The 17,044-nt window shown below is 44.9% G+C and overlaps 2 protein-coding genes across 2 annotated transcripts in view; one reads left to right on the forward strand and one right to left on the reverse strand.

The window, feature by feature from the left end:
• abraxas1 (abraxas 1, BRCA1 A complex subunit) overlaps positions 1-5,239 on the reverse strand; it is a 35,892-nt gene extending 30,653 nt beyond the window's left edge. The window contains exon 1 of the mRNA XM_078404043.1: positions 5,072-5,239. Within this exon, the coding sequence (XP_078260169.1) occupies positions 5,072-5,185 (114 nt within the window). The 5' untranslated portion in view covers positions 5,186-5,239. The remainder of the gene's footprint in view (positions 1-5,071) is intronic.
• Positions 5,240-13,370: 8,131 nt separating this feature from the next.
• Positions 13,371-17,044, forward strand: part of gpat3 (glycerol-3-phosphate acyltransferase 3) — a 51,718-nt gene continuing 48,044 nt past the window's right edge. The window contains exons 1-2 of the mRNA XM_078404070.1: positions 13,371-13,508; positions 14,718-14,959. Of these exons, the coding sequence (XP_078260196.1) occupies positions 14,816-14,959 (144 nt within the window). The 5' untranslated portion in view covers positions 13,371-13,508; positions 14,718-14,815. The remainder of the gene's footprint in view (positions 13,509-14,717; positions 14,960-17,044) is intronic.

A 17,044-nucleotide genomic window follows, 5' to 3' on the forward strand; every position in this document is an offset into this window, starting at 1 on the left:
CTTAATGTCAACAGCTACTTAAAAAAACCTCCTGAGTCCATCTGGAATGTTTTTGCAATGTAGATTGTTATGAACAAAGGTTTGAAATCTAGTTTGCTGAAATGGAGCAAAGGTTTTCTTGTTTCAGACTTGGGTTCCCCAGCAATTCAGTCATCAAACGTCAGGCTGACTGTCAATTACAGCAATCAGATTTGCAGTTTCCTCTTCCTTAAGAAATCATTCAGTGACTTCTTCAGCTCTGAGGACCTCTTCATTGCGTTCAAATTTTCCCAAGAGTAATGAAAATGTCAGAATACCTATCCTTTGCCTTCTGGACAGTCACACTTTCTCATTCCGGGTCTTTTAACTCTTAACTTTGGGTTCGATCTTTTACAAGCTATCTTTCAATTTGAATTCAAGTCTTTTAGCTGGGCCTTCAAAGAAAATAAGCTAGTCTGTTATAAAGTTTCTAAGGCAATTTAGCTAAGGCAGATTGCAATATTGTCTGGGAAAGCATTATCAGATTTGTGTAGTAGTCTACAAGGGTATGTGATCTAACTATTGAACATGTGATCTGCCATGGACCTGAAGTGTACCTTAAAACCTCATTGATATGACTGTTCTTGTTTTTAAATTGTGGATGCTTTGAAAAATCCTACAATGTCATCTTCCGCACTATGTGCATTAATCTGGGGTATTTGTGTTGTAACTGTCTTCCAACTGCAATTTTTGGTGGCCTTTGTTCGGAAGTCTTTTGTTTCCCAATTTGCATGAAGATGTTGAAACAAGGAACTGCAGATGCTGGTTTACAAAAAAGACAAAGTGCTGGAATAACTCAGCAGATCAGGTAGCATCCCTGGAGAACATGGATAGATGACCTTTCAGAGTGTATATGTAACTGATGCAACGTAATGAATTTTGGAATAATTTTCATGCTAATCAATTGCTGTGCTTTATCAATTCCTGCATGTAAACAACTTTTAGCTGTAAAGAAAAATAAATTAAATTCCTTTCAAATCCTCAATAATTTAAAAAATGATTTGTGCAAGATTTGTCGGGACTCATCTTCTGAATGAAGAAGGTTCCCGACCTGAAATGTCACCCTCCATGTTCTCCAGGGATGCAGCCTAACCCACTAAGATACTGCAGCATTTTTTTTGCATAAAGATATAATTTGTCCTACGTTTGGGCACAGAAAACTTGGATGTCCAAAAGTTGCAAACATTAGAGTGCTTTGGAAATTAGAAACGTACTTCCTTGACTGACATGGAAACATTTTAGAAGAACACTGGATAGACAGCTGATTGTGACAGGCCATCATCTCAAAGCACCACAGAAGTTCCTTGGTATTATTTATCACCCACTAACTTTTTGAGTTTAGTTTAGATACAGCATGAAAACAGGGCCTTAGCCCACTGAATCCACGCCGATCATAGATCATCCGTTCACACTAGTTCTATGTTATCCCACTTTCGCACCCATTCCCTGTACACCAAGTCCTATTTTACAGAGTCCATTTGGCCTACAAACCCACGTCACAGGAAGAACATGCAAACTCCATACAGACAGCACCCAAGGTTAGGATTGAATCTAGATCGCTGACTCTACCAGCTGCACCACCTTGCTCCATTTAATTCTCCCAGTTGGAGATTGGAGGCTAAATGCATTCTATCCGATTTTTTACTAATTAGGCAGTCAGTGAACTACAAGACAATTATCAAAAGTTTCCCCAATCTTCTATTTGTGGGTTTCATATTTTTAATGGTCTGTAATGTCAAGTGATTGAAGGCTGCAGTAGTCCTTCAATTTTTGAAACACACTAATATCTCAAACTGCTCGAGAACAATCCACCTGCTGCCTCCAATCGAATTTTGTCAGCAGGATTGCTTTCTTCCTTTCCCCGATGCTCTGATTGTAAACCACAGCGCTACTATATTGGCAAGAAAGATGTCTGTCTTTTCCATAATGAATGCTTCAGACACCTTGCTATCAGGGTCTAAACTTCCCATGTGGGAAGACGACTGCAAAAAGTGGTGAAACCTGCGCAGTCCATCAAGGGTACCGATCTCCCCACTATCTAAGGGATTTACAGGAATTGCTGCCTCAAAAAGGCAGCCAACATCATCAGAGACCTACACCACCCTGGCCACACATTCATTTCACTCCTACAAGTGGGAAGAAGACACAGGAGTTTGAAAACTGTAATGTCCAGTGTTAGGAACAGCTTCTTCCCTATAGCTTTCAGGCTATTAAACACTACAGCCTCCAAATAAGCTCCGAACTACATAGACTTGGGACCACTATTGTTTTTGTCTTTTTGCACTATTGTTTGTTTGTTTGTTCCATATGTGTGTATGTAGGCATGTTTGTATGTATGTGTATGTATGTATACTGTGTGAAAGCAAACTCAATGCTGGCAATTATTTCAAGAGGGCTTGTATACAAAAACAGGGATGTAAAGTTGAAGCTCTATAATGCGCTGGTAAGGTCGCATTTGGAGTTTTGTGAGCAATTTTGGGCATCATATCTGAGGAAGGATGTGCTGGCTCTGGAGAGGGACCAGAGGAGGTTTACAAGAATGACCCAGGAATGAGTAGGTTAACCTATGATGATCGTTTGTCGGCACTGGGCCTGTCCTCGCTGGAATTTAGAAGAATGAGGGATCTAATTGAAACATGCAGAATAGTGAAAGGCTTTGATAGAGTGGATGTGGAGAGGGTGGTTCTAGTACCTCTAGGACAGAGGTCATAGCCTCAGAATTAAAGGATGTTCTTTTAGGAAGGAGATGAGGAGAAATTTATTTAGTCAGAGGGTGGTGAATCTGTGCAAATGATTTGCCACAGAAGGCTGTGGAGGCTAAGTCAGTGAATATTTAAGGCAGAGATAGATTCTTGATTAGTACAGGTGTCAGAGGTTATGGGGAGATGGCAGGGGAATGGGGTTAGGACGGAGATATAGATCAGCCATGATTGAATGGCGTAGACTTGATGGGCCGAATGGCCTAATTTTACTCCTACTCCTTATGACCCAATACTGAACTTTTCATTCATTATATTGTTTACAGAGTACTATGTTTACCACATACAAATGTGACCTTTGCGACAGAGACTATCACTCTCACATTGGTCTCTTCAGCCACAAGCGACGCTGCTCTAGCCGAGGTGTGGAGCAAGCAGCCAACTAGGATGCATCACCCATGGTCAGCCATGACTGAGGAGGGGGGGGGGGGCTAAGAAAATATTTATGTATTTTGTTGTGCTGCTGCATGTTAGAATTTCATTGTTCTGTTTGGGACATATAACAATAAAACAAGATTGACTCTTGACCATATCATATCATATCATATATATACAGCCGGAAACAGGCCTTTTCGGCCCTCCAAGTCCGTGCCGCCCAGCGATCCCCGTACATTAACACTATCCTACACCCACTAGGGACAATTTTTACATTTACCCAGCCAATTAACCTACATACCTGTACGTCTTTGGAGTGTGGGAGGAAACCGAAGATCTCGGAGAAAACCCACGCAGGTCACGGGGAGAACGTACAAACTCCTTACAGTGCAGCACCCGTAGTCAGGATCGAACCTGAGTCTCCGGCGCTGCATTCGCTGTAAAGCAGCAACTCTACCGCTGCGCTACCGTGCATAGTTTATCTTCTCCACAAAAATTCAACTCCCTGCAACTTATTTTTCACTGGCCTGCATGATTCATGGTCCCTTGTACAACTTACCAACTTCCTGATATGTGCCACCGCAAACTCTCTCCGCCTCTAGCATCAATATCGTCTGTGCCTCAAATGCATAGTGTTGCCACTCAAAGCCTGTACTTTTGACTCTTAAATACTGACCCAGACTTCTCCAAGTGCATGATTACATGGGCATCACATACACTGCTGTCAAATTTGTTGCAAGTGTAAAATTCTCAGTCTGTTGTGATGTGCCAGCACCAGGCACATTAAAGTCTGGCAATTATACCAGGTCTACATATGGTGCACCCAGTCTATGCAAAAAAAAAAATATATACCAAATGAAACCATCATTAAAGAAACTCATATACACTACAAATTAACCATTCACATATTATTTGTCTTCAGTCTCATCGGTCGGTCTACTAGTAGCAATCTCTCTGCCATCTACATGAATGGATCAGAATTCTCCTCGTCAGCTTAATAACCCACAACCTATAACAAACAATATGCCAAATGTGCAGTTTAGATAGATAGATGGCTAATTGCATCATACACATCAAGTGTAAAGGAGTAGGTAAAAGGAAGCTGGTGTAAAAAGGATGTTATAAGACTGGTGGGAGAGGGAAGAGCACAAGAGAGACCCTGTGAGGAGGTGGAGTTGGAAAGACCTCCAGGGGAGAGAGACCATTGTCACAAGAGGAACCTCTGAGGAATGGGATGGGAGAGAAGTATGTAGAAGTGAGTGGGAAAAGAACAATGAAAGTGGGATGAGGAAGGGATGGACACTTGGAAAAGTGGGATGAGGGTGGGGGGAGGAAGGGAGCATATCCTCAGGGGGTGAGGGGGGGGCTGAGGGGAGAATATGAACCCTCGGAGAAGTGGGATGGAGGGGGGAGCAGATCCTCAGTGCAGTGGGGGCAGGATGAGGGTGGTAGGAGGCAGGATGAGGGTGGTGGGAGGCAGGAAGAGTGGAGTGGGGAAGAGATGGACCCTCAGACTAGTGGGATGGGGAGAGGATGGACCCTCGGCCAAGTGGGATGGGGGAGGGAGCAGAGCCCTGGGGGGTGCGGGATGGGGGTGGGGAGGGGGGGGGGGGGGAGAGAGGGGAAGAGAGTGGAGTGGATGAACAGTCAGACTAGTGGCATTGGGAATGGGGGGGGGGGGGGGGGTCAGATCCCCAGGGTAGCGGGATGGACCCTTGGAGAAGCGGGATGGGAAGTGGAGTGGGGAGGAGATGAACCCTCAGACCAGGCAGTGGGATGGGATGGTGGGAAGTCAGATCCCCAGCCCAGGCTGCCAGGGGAGGGGGTGGGACGGAGCCGGGGAAGATGCCGGAGACCGTTACGGCGATGCAGGGAGAGGGTCCACCGGCACTGCCCGCTCCCCGCTCCCCGCTACTCACCGCGTCCGAGTCGGCGTTGGCGAGCTGGAAGGCGAGGGATCCGAACACGAAGCCGGAGACCGAGGCCCCGGACACCACGCCGCCGCCGCCGCGGGCCGCCTCCTCCTCCGCCATGGTCGCCCCTCACTGTGAGGACGAGCGCGGCAATGGCCGCCCCGCGACAGCGAACTGCGCGCTCCACACGCGGCGACGGCGGCGCGCACGTACAGCGCGCTCCACACGCGGCGACGGCGGCGCGCACGTACAGCGCGCTCCACACACGGCGGCGCGCACGTACAGCGTGCTCCACACACTGCGGCCGCGCGCACAGACAGGGCGCTCCACACGAGGCGAGAGAGGGGACGGAGGGGGGAACATAGACAAATAGGTGCAGGAGTAGGTTATTCCCGCCCATTCAAGATGATCCTGGCTGATCATCTAAAATCAGTACCCCATAATCCCTTGGTTCCTTTAGCTCTAACAGCTAAATCTAACTCTCTCTTGAATGCATCCAGCGAATTGGCCTCCACTGCCCTCTGTGGCAGAGAATTCCACAAATCCACAACTCTCTGGGTGAAAAAGCTTTTCCATATCTCAATGGTCTACCCCTTATTCTTAAACTGTGCTCCCTGGTTCAGGACTCCCCCAACATCAGGAACATTTTTCCTGCATCTAACGTGTACAACCCCTTAATGATTTTATGTGTTTCAGATCCTCTCTCATCCTTCTAAAGAGAGAGCGTGTCTGAGGTAAAGGGGCAAAGGCAGGAGAGGGCTTCAGAGAGAACGAATTTTAACTCCTCTGCCCATTCCCATACTGACCTTTCCATCCTGGGCCTCCTTCATTGCCAGGGTGAGGTCACACGCAAGCTGGAGGAACAACACTTGATGGGTCGTGTGGGTAGTTAGATTCTCTCTTATTGGAAGTGGTTTTTGCCTTAACGTGGAGTGTTGGATTCATTTGCACCATTGTGGTGGATTGTTTCACTCGCTGAGGAGTTGCAAGTGGAATTGAACTTTGTGGAATCGTTAGCAAATGTTCCCACTTCTGACTTCATGATGGTTGGAAGGTCACTGTTAAAACAGCTGAAGATGGCTGGTCTGACGCATTGGCCTGAGGAGTTCATGCAGTCATGTCCCAAGGCTGAGATGATTGAGTGCCAGAAGTGAACATCCACTTTGTAAGTGTGAGGCACAGTTCCAATCATTGTTACGTTTTCCCCTCGTTGCCGCAGATGTCAATTGATACACCTCTTATAGCTAGGACGTTTCTCTCCCCTCACCTCTCATTAGTTTAGCTTAATTTAGTTTTATTTAGAGATACAGCATGGAGGCAGGCCCCTTAGCCCACCGAGTCTGTGCTGACCACATTCACCCGTACATTAGTTCTATCATACACGCGAGAAACCATTTACAGGAGCCAATTAACCTACAGGTCTTTGGAATGTGGTAGGAAACTGGAGGGCCCAGAGGAAACCCATGCGATCTCAGGGAGAACATGCAAACCTCCAGACAGGCAGCATCCAAGGTCAGGATTGAACCCAGGTCGCTGGCTTTACCAGCTGTGCCACAAGGAAATATGAAATATGAAGCCAGGACAGTGCAATACAATTTGGGCTTCCCTCTCAGCATTTACATAGTTAAAATCCCTAATTTGCAACCTGAGAAAGAAAAACTGTTCACAATAACACCTCAGCAAACATTTATGTACACAAAAAGCTGGGGTAACTCGGCGGGACAGGCAACATCTCTGGAGAGAAGGAATGGGTGGCGTTTCAGGTCGAGACCCTGAGATGCTGCCTGTCCCGCTGAATTACTCATGCTTTTTGTATCTATCTTCAGTTTAAACCAGCATCTGCAGTCCTTTCCTACACCCTCCCCATTTAGTTATTTCTGGAACAAAGGGCTTTTGTTATGTATATCCAGGGCTCTCTGTACATAATGTCTTCTAAGTGTAAATCACTCAGAATAAAATTTGTAAAATGTTTTCCATGTAAACTGCAGTGTTAACTTTCCAACAGTGTGTGCATGGTTTTCCATCCAGGAGTAACATATTTCAAACTAATGATTAGTGTTTACCACCAATGAGCAGCGTTTGTAACAAGAATGAACAAAAACACTCCAAGATAAAAGAAAAGAAATAAAAGGAAGAATAGAAATTGCTGAGTTTTTTAAATGAGGGTAATAAATATGCAGATTTATATTTAAAACAGTGTCTGATTGAATTACAGTCATGTGTGAAGAATTGGATTTTTTTTTGTTTAAGTTTCCAAAGGAGAATGTATTGTGTTATTATATCTTTCAGTTGAGGTCTACAATAGTTCACCAATACTGAGTGTATCAAGCAAAACACCTCTTATAAGCGACAATAGTCTTCAATCATATTGCAAGCATAGTACAACCAATGAATTTAAACACACTCTTAAAGTTGTGGCAACCCACCAACATCACAGTTGCACTTCCATTCTCAGCTAACAGCCTTTTATCGCAAACACCCTCTTCAGAAAAAAACGTAAAACAAATTTACACAGGATTGATTATACAGAATGATTACACTGAATTATACAGAATGATTACACAGAATAATTGTGGATTTTAAAATGTCAATGAGAATGTGGTTATGTTTCCAGAAAATTACACATAATGCATATTTAATAACACTTAAACACTATTTAAGGAATTATGAAACATTAACATTTATGACATATATGAAACCTTAATACTTGCTTTGTTTTTATCTCATTAAGGCCACCCACTCTTGCTTGGAATTTTGCAGTTGCTTCCACAAGTCTACAAACTCTTTCCACAACTAGTCTAACTCCAACCACATTTGGTTCATGCCTTTCAGGAGTTCGATAAGAACTATGAAAATATTTTCCCTAATCAATTTCTATACATTGCATTGGAACATGAATCTTAAAGTATTATTGTTTGAACAAATATTTAGTAGAATATACATAACCCAATGATGCCAATAATAAACCAAGCCCACATTAACATTCTGATCATATTTGAAAGGCAAGTATTCTCAGTCAGTGGGACCTACCTTTGCAACCAAACATCAGCTCCTGTATCTAGTGGCTAGTTCTGATCCACCCAATCTTCTCAGCCTTTCTCTGTGCTGTAACATAAACAGGGCATTGGAAAGACTCAGTGGGTCAAGCAGCACCTCTTGACTTGAGCCCTGCATCAGCATTGAAAGGGAAGTGAAAGATTGCCAGCAATAGCCTTCTGAGGGAAGGAGGGATGGATAAGACACAGGCTGGCAGGTGATAGGATCCATTTGGGAGGGGCTGTTAGGCAGGTGGAACCTGTTGGGAGGGGGTGTACAAAGGGAGAAGAAAACTGGGTGGACTGGTGAGTGCGGGAGAGCAACACCAAGGACATAAGCAATCTGAATGATAAAAATTCAATGTAACACTATTAACATTGGGGTATGTTAGGGATTCTGCAATATAATGATGTGGTTGACATTGAAATGATGAGAAGTGGTTTAAAAAAGACAAAACTGGCGGTCCACAGTTTAATTGCAAACAGTAATCAGTTTGAAATTAAAAGGGCAGTTTTGCAAAGTAACAGTGCTGTCTGCATAACACAGAAAGCAGGAGACGGGCTGCTTAAGAAATATGATTTATAAACTGGAGCCTTTTGTTTAGTTTATTATCATATGTACTGAGGTACAGTGAAAAGTTTTGTTGTAATGCTATCCAGTCAAAGAAAAGATCACACATGATTACAAACAAGCCATCCACAGTGTACTGCTAAAGGATAAAGGGTACAACATTCCAGCATCTGCAGGCTCTATTGTTTCTATGCTGCCTTGTGCTTGGGCTTCCAATTGTCTCTCCACAAGCTTCTCTTTCCTACCTTCCTTTTTGGACTCCTTGCTCTGTTCTTTCCCTCTTATTGCTGTGGCTTCACAGCCACGACAATCAGTAGTACCTCTTACCTTGCTCCATCCCCATTGTACTTGGGACATATTGGTAACATTTTGCCTGCTTTAGTGTTGCCAAAGGGGTCTCATTTGGCTGAAGGACTCGAAAGTTAATTTTATGAAAATGTGCTTTCATTCTGCAATTCATACACGCCAGCTGTAATTTGTTTTACTCCATTCAAGAGTTTTGTAGATACCAAAAATGCCAGGCTCTGTAAACTGTTCCAGGTTTACTATACAGTAAACCTTTGTTGAAATTGACTATATGGGGGGAGGGGAGGAGGGGGGATGGCATCTGTTATTGCTGATTGTCCACTATAAACAAGTAAGGTATTGTAATTTGAATAAGTATTGTGTAAGTATTAGAAACAGATAACTACAGTTGCTGGTTAATACAATAGGACACAAATTGGTGGAGCAACTCGGTGAGTCAGGCAACATCTCTGGAGAATGTGGATAGTTGATGTTTCAGGTTGAGATACTCTCAGTCTGGAACTGGGCCTGGAATCCAGGCGGGTTGATGGCTGCAGTCTATTGGTGGCCAGGTGAGAGATGAGAATTGGCAGAGTCAATGGTTGTGACCACCGGGTGGCTGGAGTACAGTTGTCAGTGCATTAGGTGGATTTTATGGCGACTTCCTTGGTGGGAGGGAAATAGATCTGCCAACAGTCATAAAATCACAAAATAAATGAAACATGAAATTAAAGTGACGAGTGGAAAGGATTGGGGATGTGCAAAGATTGTGGAGGGGAGGGGAGTCAGTCTCAGTCCCAGTCTACCCCACGACAGAAGGGGGAGGAGTTGTAAAGTTTGATAGCAACAGGGAAGAAGGATCTTCTGTGGCATTCTGTCCTGCATCTTGATGGAACCAATCTGTTGCTGAAGATACTCCTCAGGTTGACCAGTGTGTCATGGAGGGGGTGAGCTGTATTGTCCAGGGTGCTCCACAGTTTGAGGAGCATCCTCCCCTCCATGACCATTGATATTGATAAATGCTGCAGGCTCCAATGACTCCAGCAACAATGAGCAGACATTGCTCATTGTTGCTGGAGTCTGCCAAATCTGAACCAAATCTGCTCAAACGTCAGCCACTTTTTGCCTCACATTGTGGCTACACCACTAACTGCTTTATTCAGCACTGCAAATGTACAGTTAAATTGAAAGAGGAACAACATTTAGTTCAGAATTGTGTAAACAACCAAAAAAAAGGAAATATAGCTTAAAGGTACACTGTAATCAGCTAGGATTAAAATGGATTTGAACAGTAAAAAACTACAATTACCTTCAACAAATCTGCCTTGATACAGAAATATTGGAAATGTCAGAAACGTACTGGGGGTAGTGCAGATGAAGGACCATTCAGCATTCACAAATATTTAAGAGATATGTGGATGGCTGGGATGTTGCAAATCCAAATTATCTTTTGCGTCACAATGGGCTCTGTGACAACTAGAACACGGTCATTCACTCTAACAATGACACATAGTTCCAATGAATGTGGCCTGATTTATTCAATAAACAGATGGTTTGCCTTCAATGCATATGCATTGAGTATATTATTTCCACCTTTTTGTATCATTACCATGAAGATAAACACAAATGAAATAAGTAAAGGTGAAATTTCAAGTAAAGGTGAAATTTCAAGTGAAGATATGTGCATGAGTTCACAGTAAAACAGTTTGATTTCTCAACAACAATTCTAGTTCCCCATCTAATTGACAATTCTGCTATTTCTATAAGGATATCAGTGGTTTTTGGGACAAAAGGCACACGGAGAAATCCAAGAGACCAAAAAATGACTGCCATGCAAAAGAGAAATTACTTTTCATCTCACATTTCTCAATGTTTGTTATATGTTTTGAAAGTTTTAATGACTCTTCAGAGTTGAAAGTAATATTCTTGAACATTAATATTTCTAAATAGCTCTTGAGAACGATCTTATAAAATCCAATGATAGCATGGAACTGTCACTGATAGGGCTGGTGTTAGTTGGCCTGTTTCTCTTTGAGTGAGTGGTAGTAAGCTACCATCTTGAATTCTACAGTCTGACTGTTGAAGATACCATGTGGTGATGTTCCAGGATTTTAAAATAATATTGATGATGAAACAGTGAAATATTTCCAAATCAGGATGGTTTATGAGAGATGTGGTTGATCTTGGAGTTCCTATGTGTCTGGTGCCATTGCCCTTCTTGGTGGCAGAGCTTGTTGGTTTCCAAGGTGCTGCAGATGAATCCAAGGTCAACACAGAGCCAACCTTGCAGCATTGATAGTGGAGTGATGAGTTAGGAGAGGACGGCAGGGGAAGAGAAAATTCATTCTGTCCTTCCATCACAGTGCGGAAGTGACTGGAGGAGACTCACTGTGATAGATGTTTCTTTTTGTTTGGTGTTGGCTTATGATTGTGTGTGTTATTGCTTATTTTTATTGCTCTTATTGTTGGACTGTGGGTAATCTTTCATTTCACTGCACATTTATGTGTATGTGACAAATAAACTTGACTATTGACGACTAAACCCAAAACATAATTTAGAGATAGACAATAGGTGCAGGAGTAGGCCATTCGGCCCTTCGAGCCAGCACTGCCATTCAATGTGATCATGGCTGATCATTCTCAATCAGTACCCCGTTCCTGCCTTCTCCCCATACCCCCTGACTCCACTATCATTAAGAGCTCTATCTAACTCTCTCTTGAAAGCATCCAGAGAATTGGCCTCCGTTGCCTTCTGAGGCAGCGAATTCCACAGATTTACAACTCTCTGACTGAAAACATTTTTCCTCGTCTCAGTTCTAAATGGCCTCCCCTTATTCTTAAACTGTGGCCCCTTGTTCTGGACTCCCCCAACATTGGGAACATGTTTCCTGCCTCTAACGTGTCCAATCCCTTAATAATCTTATATGTTTCAATAAGATCCCCTCTCATCCTTCTAAATTCCAGTGTATACAAGCCCAGTCGCTCCAGTCTTTCTATAGAATGGAAATGGTCTCTTGGACTTTACAAGTCCACACTGAAAAATCGATCATCTCGTTCACAGCAGTTTTATCTTCTCCCACTTTCTCACCCACTCCCGACACACTGGGGACAATTTGCAGAGGCGATTTTAAATGCAAACCCACACATCTTTGCAATATGGGAGGAATCCCACACGGTTACAGGGAGAAAGTGCAAACTCCATACAGACAGCATCCAAGGTCAGAATCAAATTTGGTTCTCTGGCACCGTGAGGCAGCAGCTCTACCAGCTGCACCCAAACTTACTACAAGAATTTATTCACAAAATGCTGGAGTAACTCAGCAGGTCAGGCAGCATCTCGGGAGAGAAGGAATGGGTGACGTTTCAGGTCGAGACCCTTCTTCAGACTTCAACGAGACTTTTGCTACAAGAATTGATGTGCTCCACTACTCTGGATCTATACTTCCAAGGGAAATTAGGAGCTGGCATTCAAAAGAGAGTTAGATAGAGCTCTTCGGACTAGCGGAATCAAAGGTTATGGGGAAAAGGCAGGAACGGGGAACTGATTGTGGATGATCAGCCATGATCACATTGAATGGCGGTGCTGACTTGAAGGGCCAAATGGCCTACTCCTGCACCTATGTATCTATGTATCTATGTAAATGATGATCTTCCCAGCGAAAAGCAAAAAGTGAAGAAATGTAATTCGATTTTTTGAACATTTTGTTTTGAAATGTCTCTTCATTTTTGTTTTTCATTGGGCGACAGGGAAACATAATTAAGATTTAGTTATGTTTCATCAGGGTAGGATTTTGCCTTTATTTGGCATCAGACCAGATTCTGATAAATAGAAACATGATGGATACTTTACGTGAATATATGACAACACGTTTGATGGTGTTGGAAGGAGAAATAAAATGTTGGCTAGGCATCTTGGTGCCAGAGGATCTCTGTTTAATACTTTAAAGAATTGTTCCCCACACTTACTCCACACTTGTGATTTGATTTTTAACTGTTGCTGCATCAAAATATAGCACTCTCTTCACACTGCATTGTGATAAGTATAGATATATCTAAATACAAGGTACAATCAATCCAAATGTTTCAAAGTTATGGCGACAATGTGTTTATTTTCTCTCTCTAAAAACATTGAAAACAAAGACCTAAACTCCCCTTTAGTCCCAAGATACATTGACTAAGGCACTAGGATAAAATGTGGGCGGTTTGGTTAATTAATTCTCGGATCTGCAAGAGTGCAAACAAAATTCGCAGGAAAACAAAAGTCAGAGGGACAGAACAAGGAGTTGTAAAGCACCGAGTAAACCCAACGGAGACTGGCTGCAACGGACGAGGGAGGGTTCGTCGGTCCCGAAAGACGGTCCGCTCGCACCCCGGTTCCCAGCCCAGCCCAGCCCGAGCCGCCTCGTATCGCGGGAGGGACGGGAAACAACCGAGCTGTGAGTTCCGGATGGGCGGAGTAAGAAGCGGATGAACTCTGGACTCGAGCAAACGCGGAGAAGAGTTATAATCTACTGAATAGAAACCGTCCCGCACTGGGAGTGAACGGGAGGAGGTGAGTTGGTGGGGGTAGGGGGTAGGGGGTAGGGGTGGTTGTAGGGGTGGTTGTAGGGGTAGGGGTGGGGGTGGTTGTAGGGGTGGTTGTAGGGGTAGGGGTAGGGGTGGTTGTAGGGGTGGTTGTAGGGGTAGGGGTGGTTGTAGGGGTAGGGGTGGGGGTGGTTGTAGGGGTGGGGGTGGTTGTAGGGGTGGGGGTAGGGGTAGGGGTGGTTGTAGGGGTGGGGGTGGTTGTAGGGGTGGGGGTGGGGGTAGGGGTGGTTGTAGGGGTAGGGGTGGGAGTAGGGGTTGGGGTGGCGGTGGGGGTGGGGGTAAGGGTGGTTGTAGGGGTAGGGGTAGGGGTGGTTGTAGGGGTGGGGGTGGGGGTAGGGGTGGGGGTGGGGGTAGGGGTGGTTGCAGGGGTAGGGGTGGGGGTGGTTGTAGGGGTAGGGGTGGGGGTAGTGGTAGGGGTGGGGGTAGGGGTGGGGGTGGGGGTAGGGGTAGGGGTAGGGGTGGTTGTAGGGGTAGGGATGGGGGTATGGGTGGGGGTAGGGGTGGGGGTAGGGGTAGGGGTTGGGGTAGGGGTGGTGGTAGGGCTAGGGGTTGGGCTAGGGGTTGGGGTAGGGGTGGGGGTAGGGGTGGGGGTAGGGGTTGGGGTGGGGGTTGGGGTAGGGGTTGGGGTAGGGGTGGGGGTTGGGGTAGGGGTGGGGGTAGGGGTGGGGGTGGGAGCAGGACAGCCCGGAGCGTGGGGCAAGACCAACCCAGGATCCGGAGTGAGAAGTAGAAGCGCAAAACACGAGCCAGAGCCGAAGCTTCCTCTGTGCGACCTGTTCTTGGGCTCATGTGGCTTTTAAGTTGGATGGTGCAACCACTAGCCATGGACGTTGGGCAGCTAGCTGTCAGGGTTCCCAGCCCCGCAGTGCTGTATCTGTCAGTGTTGCTGTGGAAGAGTCGAGGACTGAGTGGTAGATTCCTCAATCCACCCTCCTCACTTGGCTGGGCTGGTAGTGAGTGTACACCCAGTCCACAATCCCTGCTGATGAGAGTGAGACCCAGTATTCCTTGAAATCTTTGACCAAGATTTAGATCCAATCTAAGTTTTAGTTTTATTCAACACTGGATGTGGTCTGATATTGGTGATTTGGGATATTTTGCTGCTTGGAAGGTGCTGTATAGTTGCGAGTCTGCAGGGATGTCTGGAACATTAAACCTGTTTCATTTGTGTGTGCAGGAATGTGACCCATTGCTGGTGGTCTGCAACTTGCCTTTAATTTGTGCGATCATCGAGGCAGGGCATCTGCACACCCTGGCAGCAGGGAGCGACTGTCGATGGAGGAGTTTTGGGAACTTGCATTGAGGGTGCTGTTAATGTGGCTCATCCTGGGGATCACTCTCATTATGCTGCCTGCCATGTTTGGTGTTTCATTGGGAATAACAGAAATTTATATGAAGATTCTGGTCAAGACACTTGAGGTAAGCGGTTTTGTTCGATAAGAAGTACTTTGAAGATCACGTTTAGTTGAGTTTAATGTATTGTCACGTGTACCGAGGCACAGTGAAAAACTTTTGTTGCATGTTAACCAGTCAGCGGAAAGACAATACATGATCATCAAAACATCGAAGGCGATTTGGTTCTTTATGCCTGCTGATCTATGACCTAACTCTATAGACCCAAATTTGCCCCCTATACTTTGATGCCTTTTCATTAACAAAGTCTGTTAATTCAAAAGTTATAGTAGAAGTTGGCCATTCGACTCATCGAGTCTACTCTGCCATTCAATCATGGCTGATCCTCTGCCTCCTAATCCCATTTTCTTGTGTTTTCCCCATAACCCTTGACACCCGTTCTAATCAAGAATTTGTCATTCTCTGCCTTAAAACTATCCACTGACAGTCTCCTCAGCCCTCTGTGGCAATGAGTTCCACAGATTAACTACCCTCTGACTAAAGAAGTTCCTCCTCACCTCCTTTCGAAAAGAGTGCTCTTTAATTCTGAGGCTATGATCTCTGGTCCTAGACTCTCCCACCAGTGGAAGCATCCTTTCCACATCCAATCTATCTATGCCTTTCATTATTCTGTAAGTTTCAATGAGGCCCCCCTCAACCTTCTAAACTCCAACAAGTAGAGGCCCTGTGCTGTCAAATGCTCATCATATGCTAATCCACTCATTCCTGGTCTTGTAAACCTCTTCTGGACCCTCTACAGAAGAGGGCCTCCCTCCTCAAATATGGGGCCCATATCTCGACTCTACTATTAATCTCACCTTTACTATTTACAATTGACCTAGCCATTTATAGAGTAGTAATATATAATCTAAAACCAAATTCCTAATTCTGGACTCCCTAACAAGATCAAATGCAGGCAGGTGGGACAAGTATTGATGGGGCATCCTAGGTGGCAAGGACAAGTTGAGCCGAAGGGCCTTTTTCTGTGCTGTATGACTGGATGAGGTTAGATGCGGAGCGGTGGCGCAGCGGTAGAGTTGCTGTCTTACAGCGAATGCAGCGCCTGAGACTCATCGATCCTGTCTACGGGCGCTGTCGGTACGGAGTTTGTACGTTCTCCCCGTGACCTGCATGGGTTTTCTCCGAGATCTTCGGTTTCCTCCCACACTCCAAAGACGTACAGGTTTGTAGGTTAATAGACAATAGACAATAGGTGCAGGAGGAGGCCATTCGGCCCTTCGAGCCAGCATTGACTGGATAAAATGTAAAAATTGTCCCTCGTGTGTGTAGGATATTGTGCGGGGATCGCTGGGCGGCACGGACCCGGTGGGCCGAAGAGTCTGTTTCCGCGCTGTATCTCTAAATCTAAAAAAAATCTAAAAAAATCATTCCCCTCTGCATATTCAGTTCACTTTGAAGTCTTAATCAAATTATTCATTATTTAAATACCTGGTGATACAATCCCAGTTTGTGTAACTTTTCATAATTCAACCAAAGATAAATTTACGCTGCACACCCCCAAGACCAATGTGATCCTTTTTGCGGTGACTTGAATAAAACGATCTGCTGTAGATACAGCTTAATAAAGGCTCTGTGTAGCTGTAACATATTTAAAAAAATACATTTAAAAGACATTTAGAAACATGGATATGAGGTTTAGAGGGATACGGGTCAAATGCAGGCTCGTGGGACAAGTATTGATGGGGCATCCTAGGTGGCATGGCCTATTTGAGCTGAAGGGCCTTTTTCTGTGCTGTATGACTGGATGAGGTTAGAGGAGGTGCACGTGAACCTCTGCCTCACCTGGTAGGACTTTGGTCTGATGGTCATACTTTGCTGTGTTGCAGATTTCAAGGTTGTTGGCGAACGTTCTCTTAACCGCCTTGTGTCAAGAAAGTGTCAATCAGTCAGGCTGGTCAACATCTGGCCATGCGTGTGGATGTTGGCTGATAACTGATCCGTGTTATGATGATGTGCCGCCCTCCTTTCAATTTGACCCTTGGTTATTCCTTCACTCAATATGTTAACTCTCCCACCTCCCACATTTTGCAATCTCTTCCATCACATCCTTCCTCGTCCTACTGTATTCCTTTTGATGTTTTGTGAATAGGT

Source organism: Rhinoraja longicauda, chromosome 1 (genome assembly GCF_053455715.1).
Source record: "Rhinoraja longicauda isolate Sanriku21f chromosome 1, sRhiLon1.1, whole genome shotgun sequence".
In the NCBI taxonomy this organism is placed as follows: Eukaryota; Metazoa; Chordata; class Chondrichthyes; order Rajiformes; family Arhynchobatidae; genus Rhinoraja; species Rhinoraja longicauda.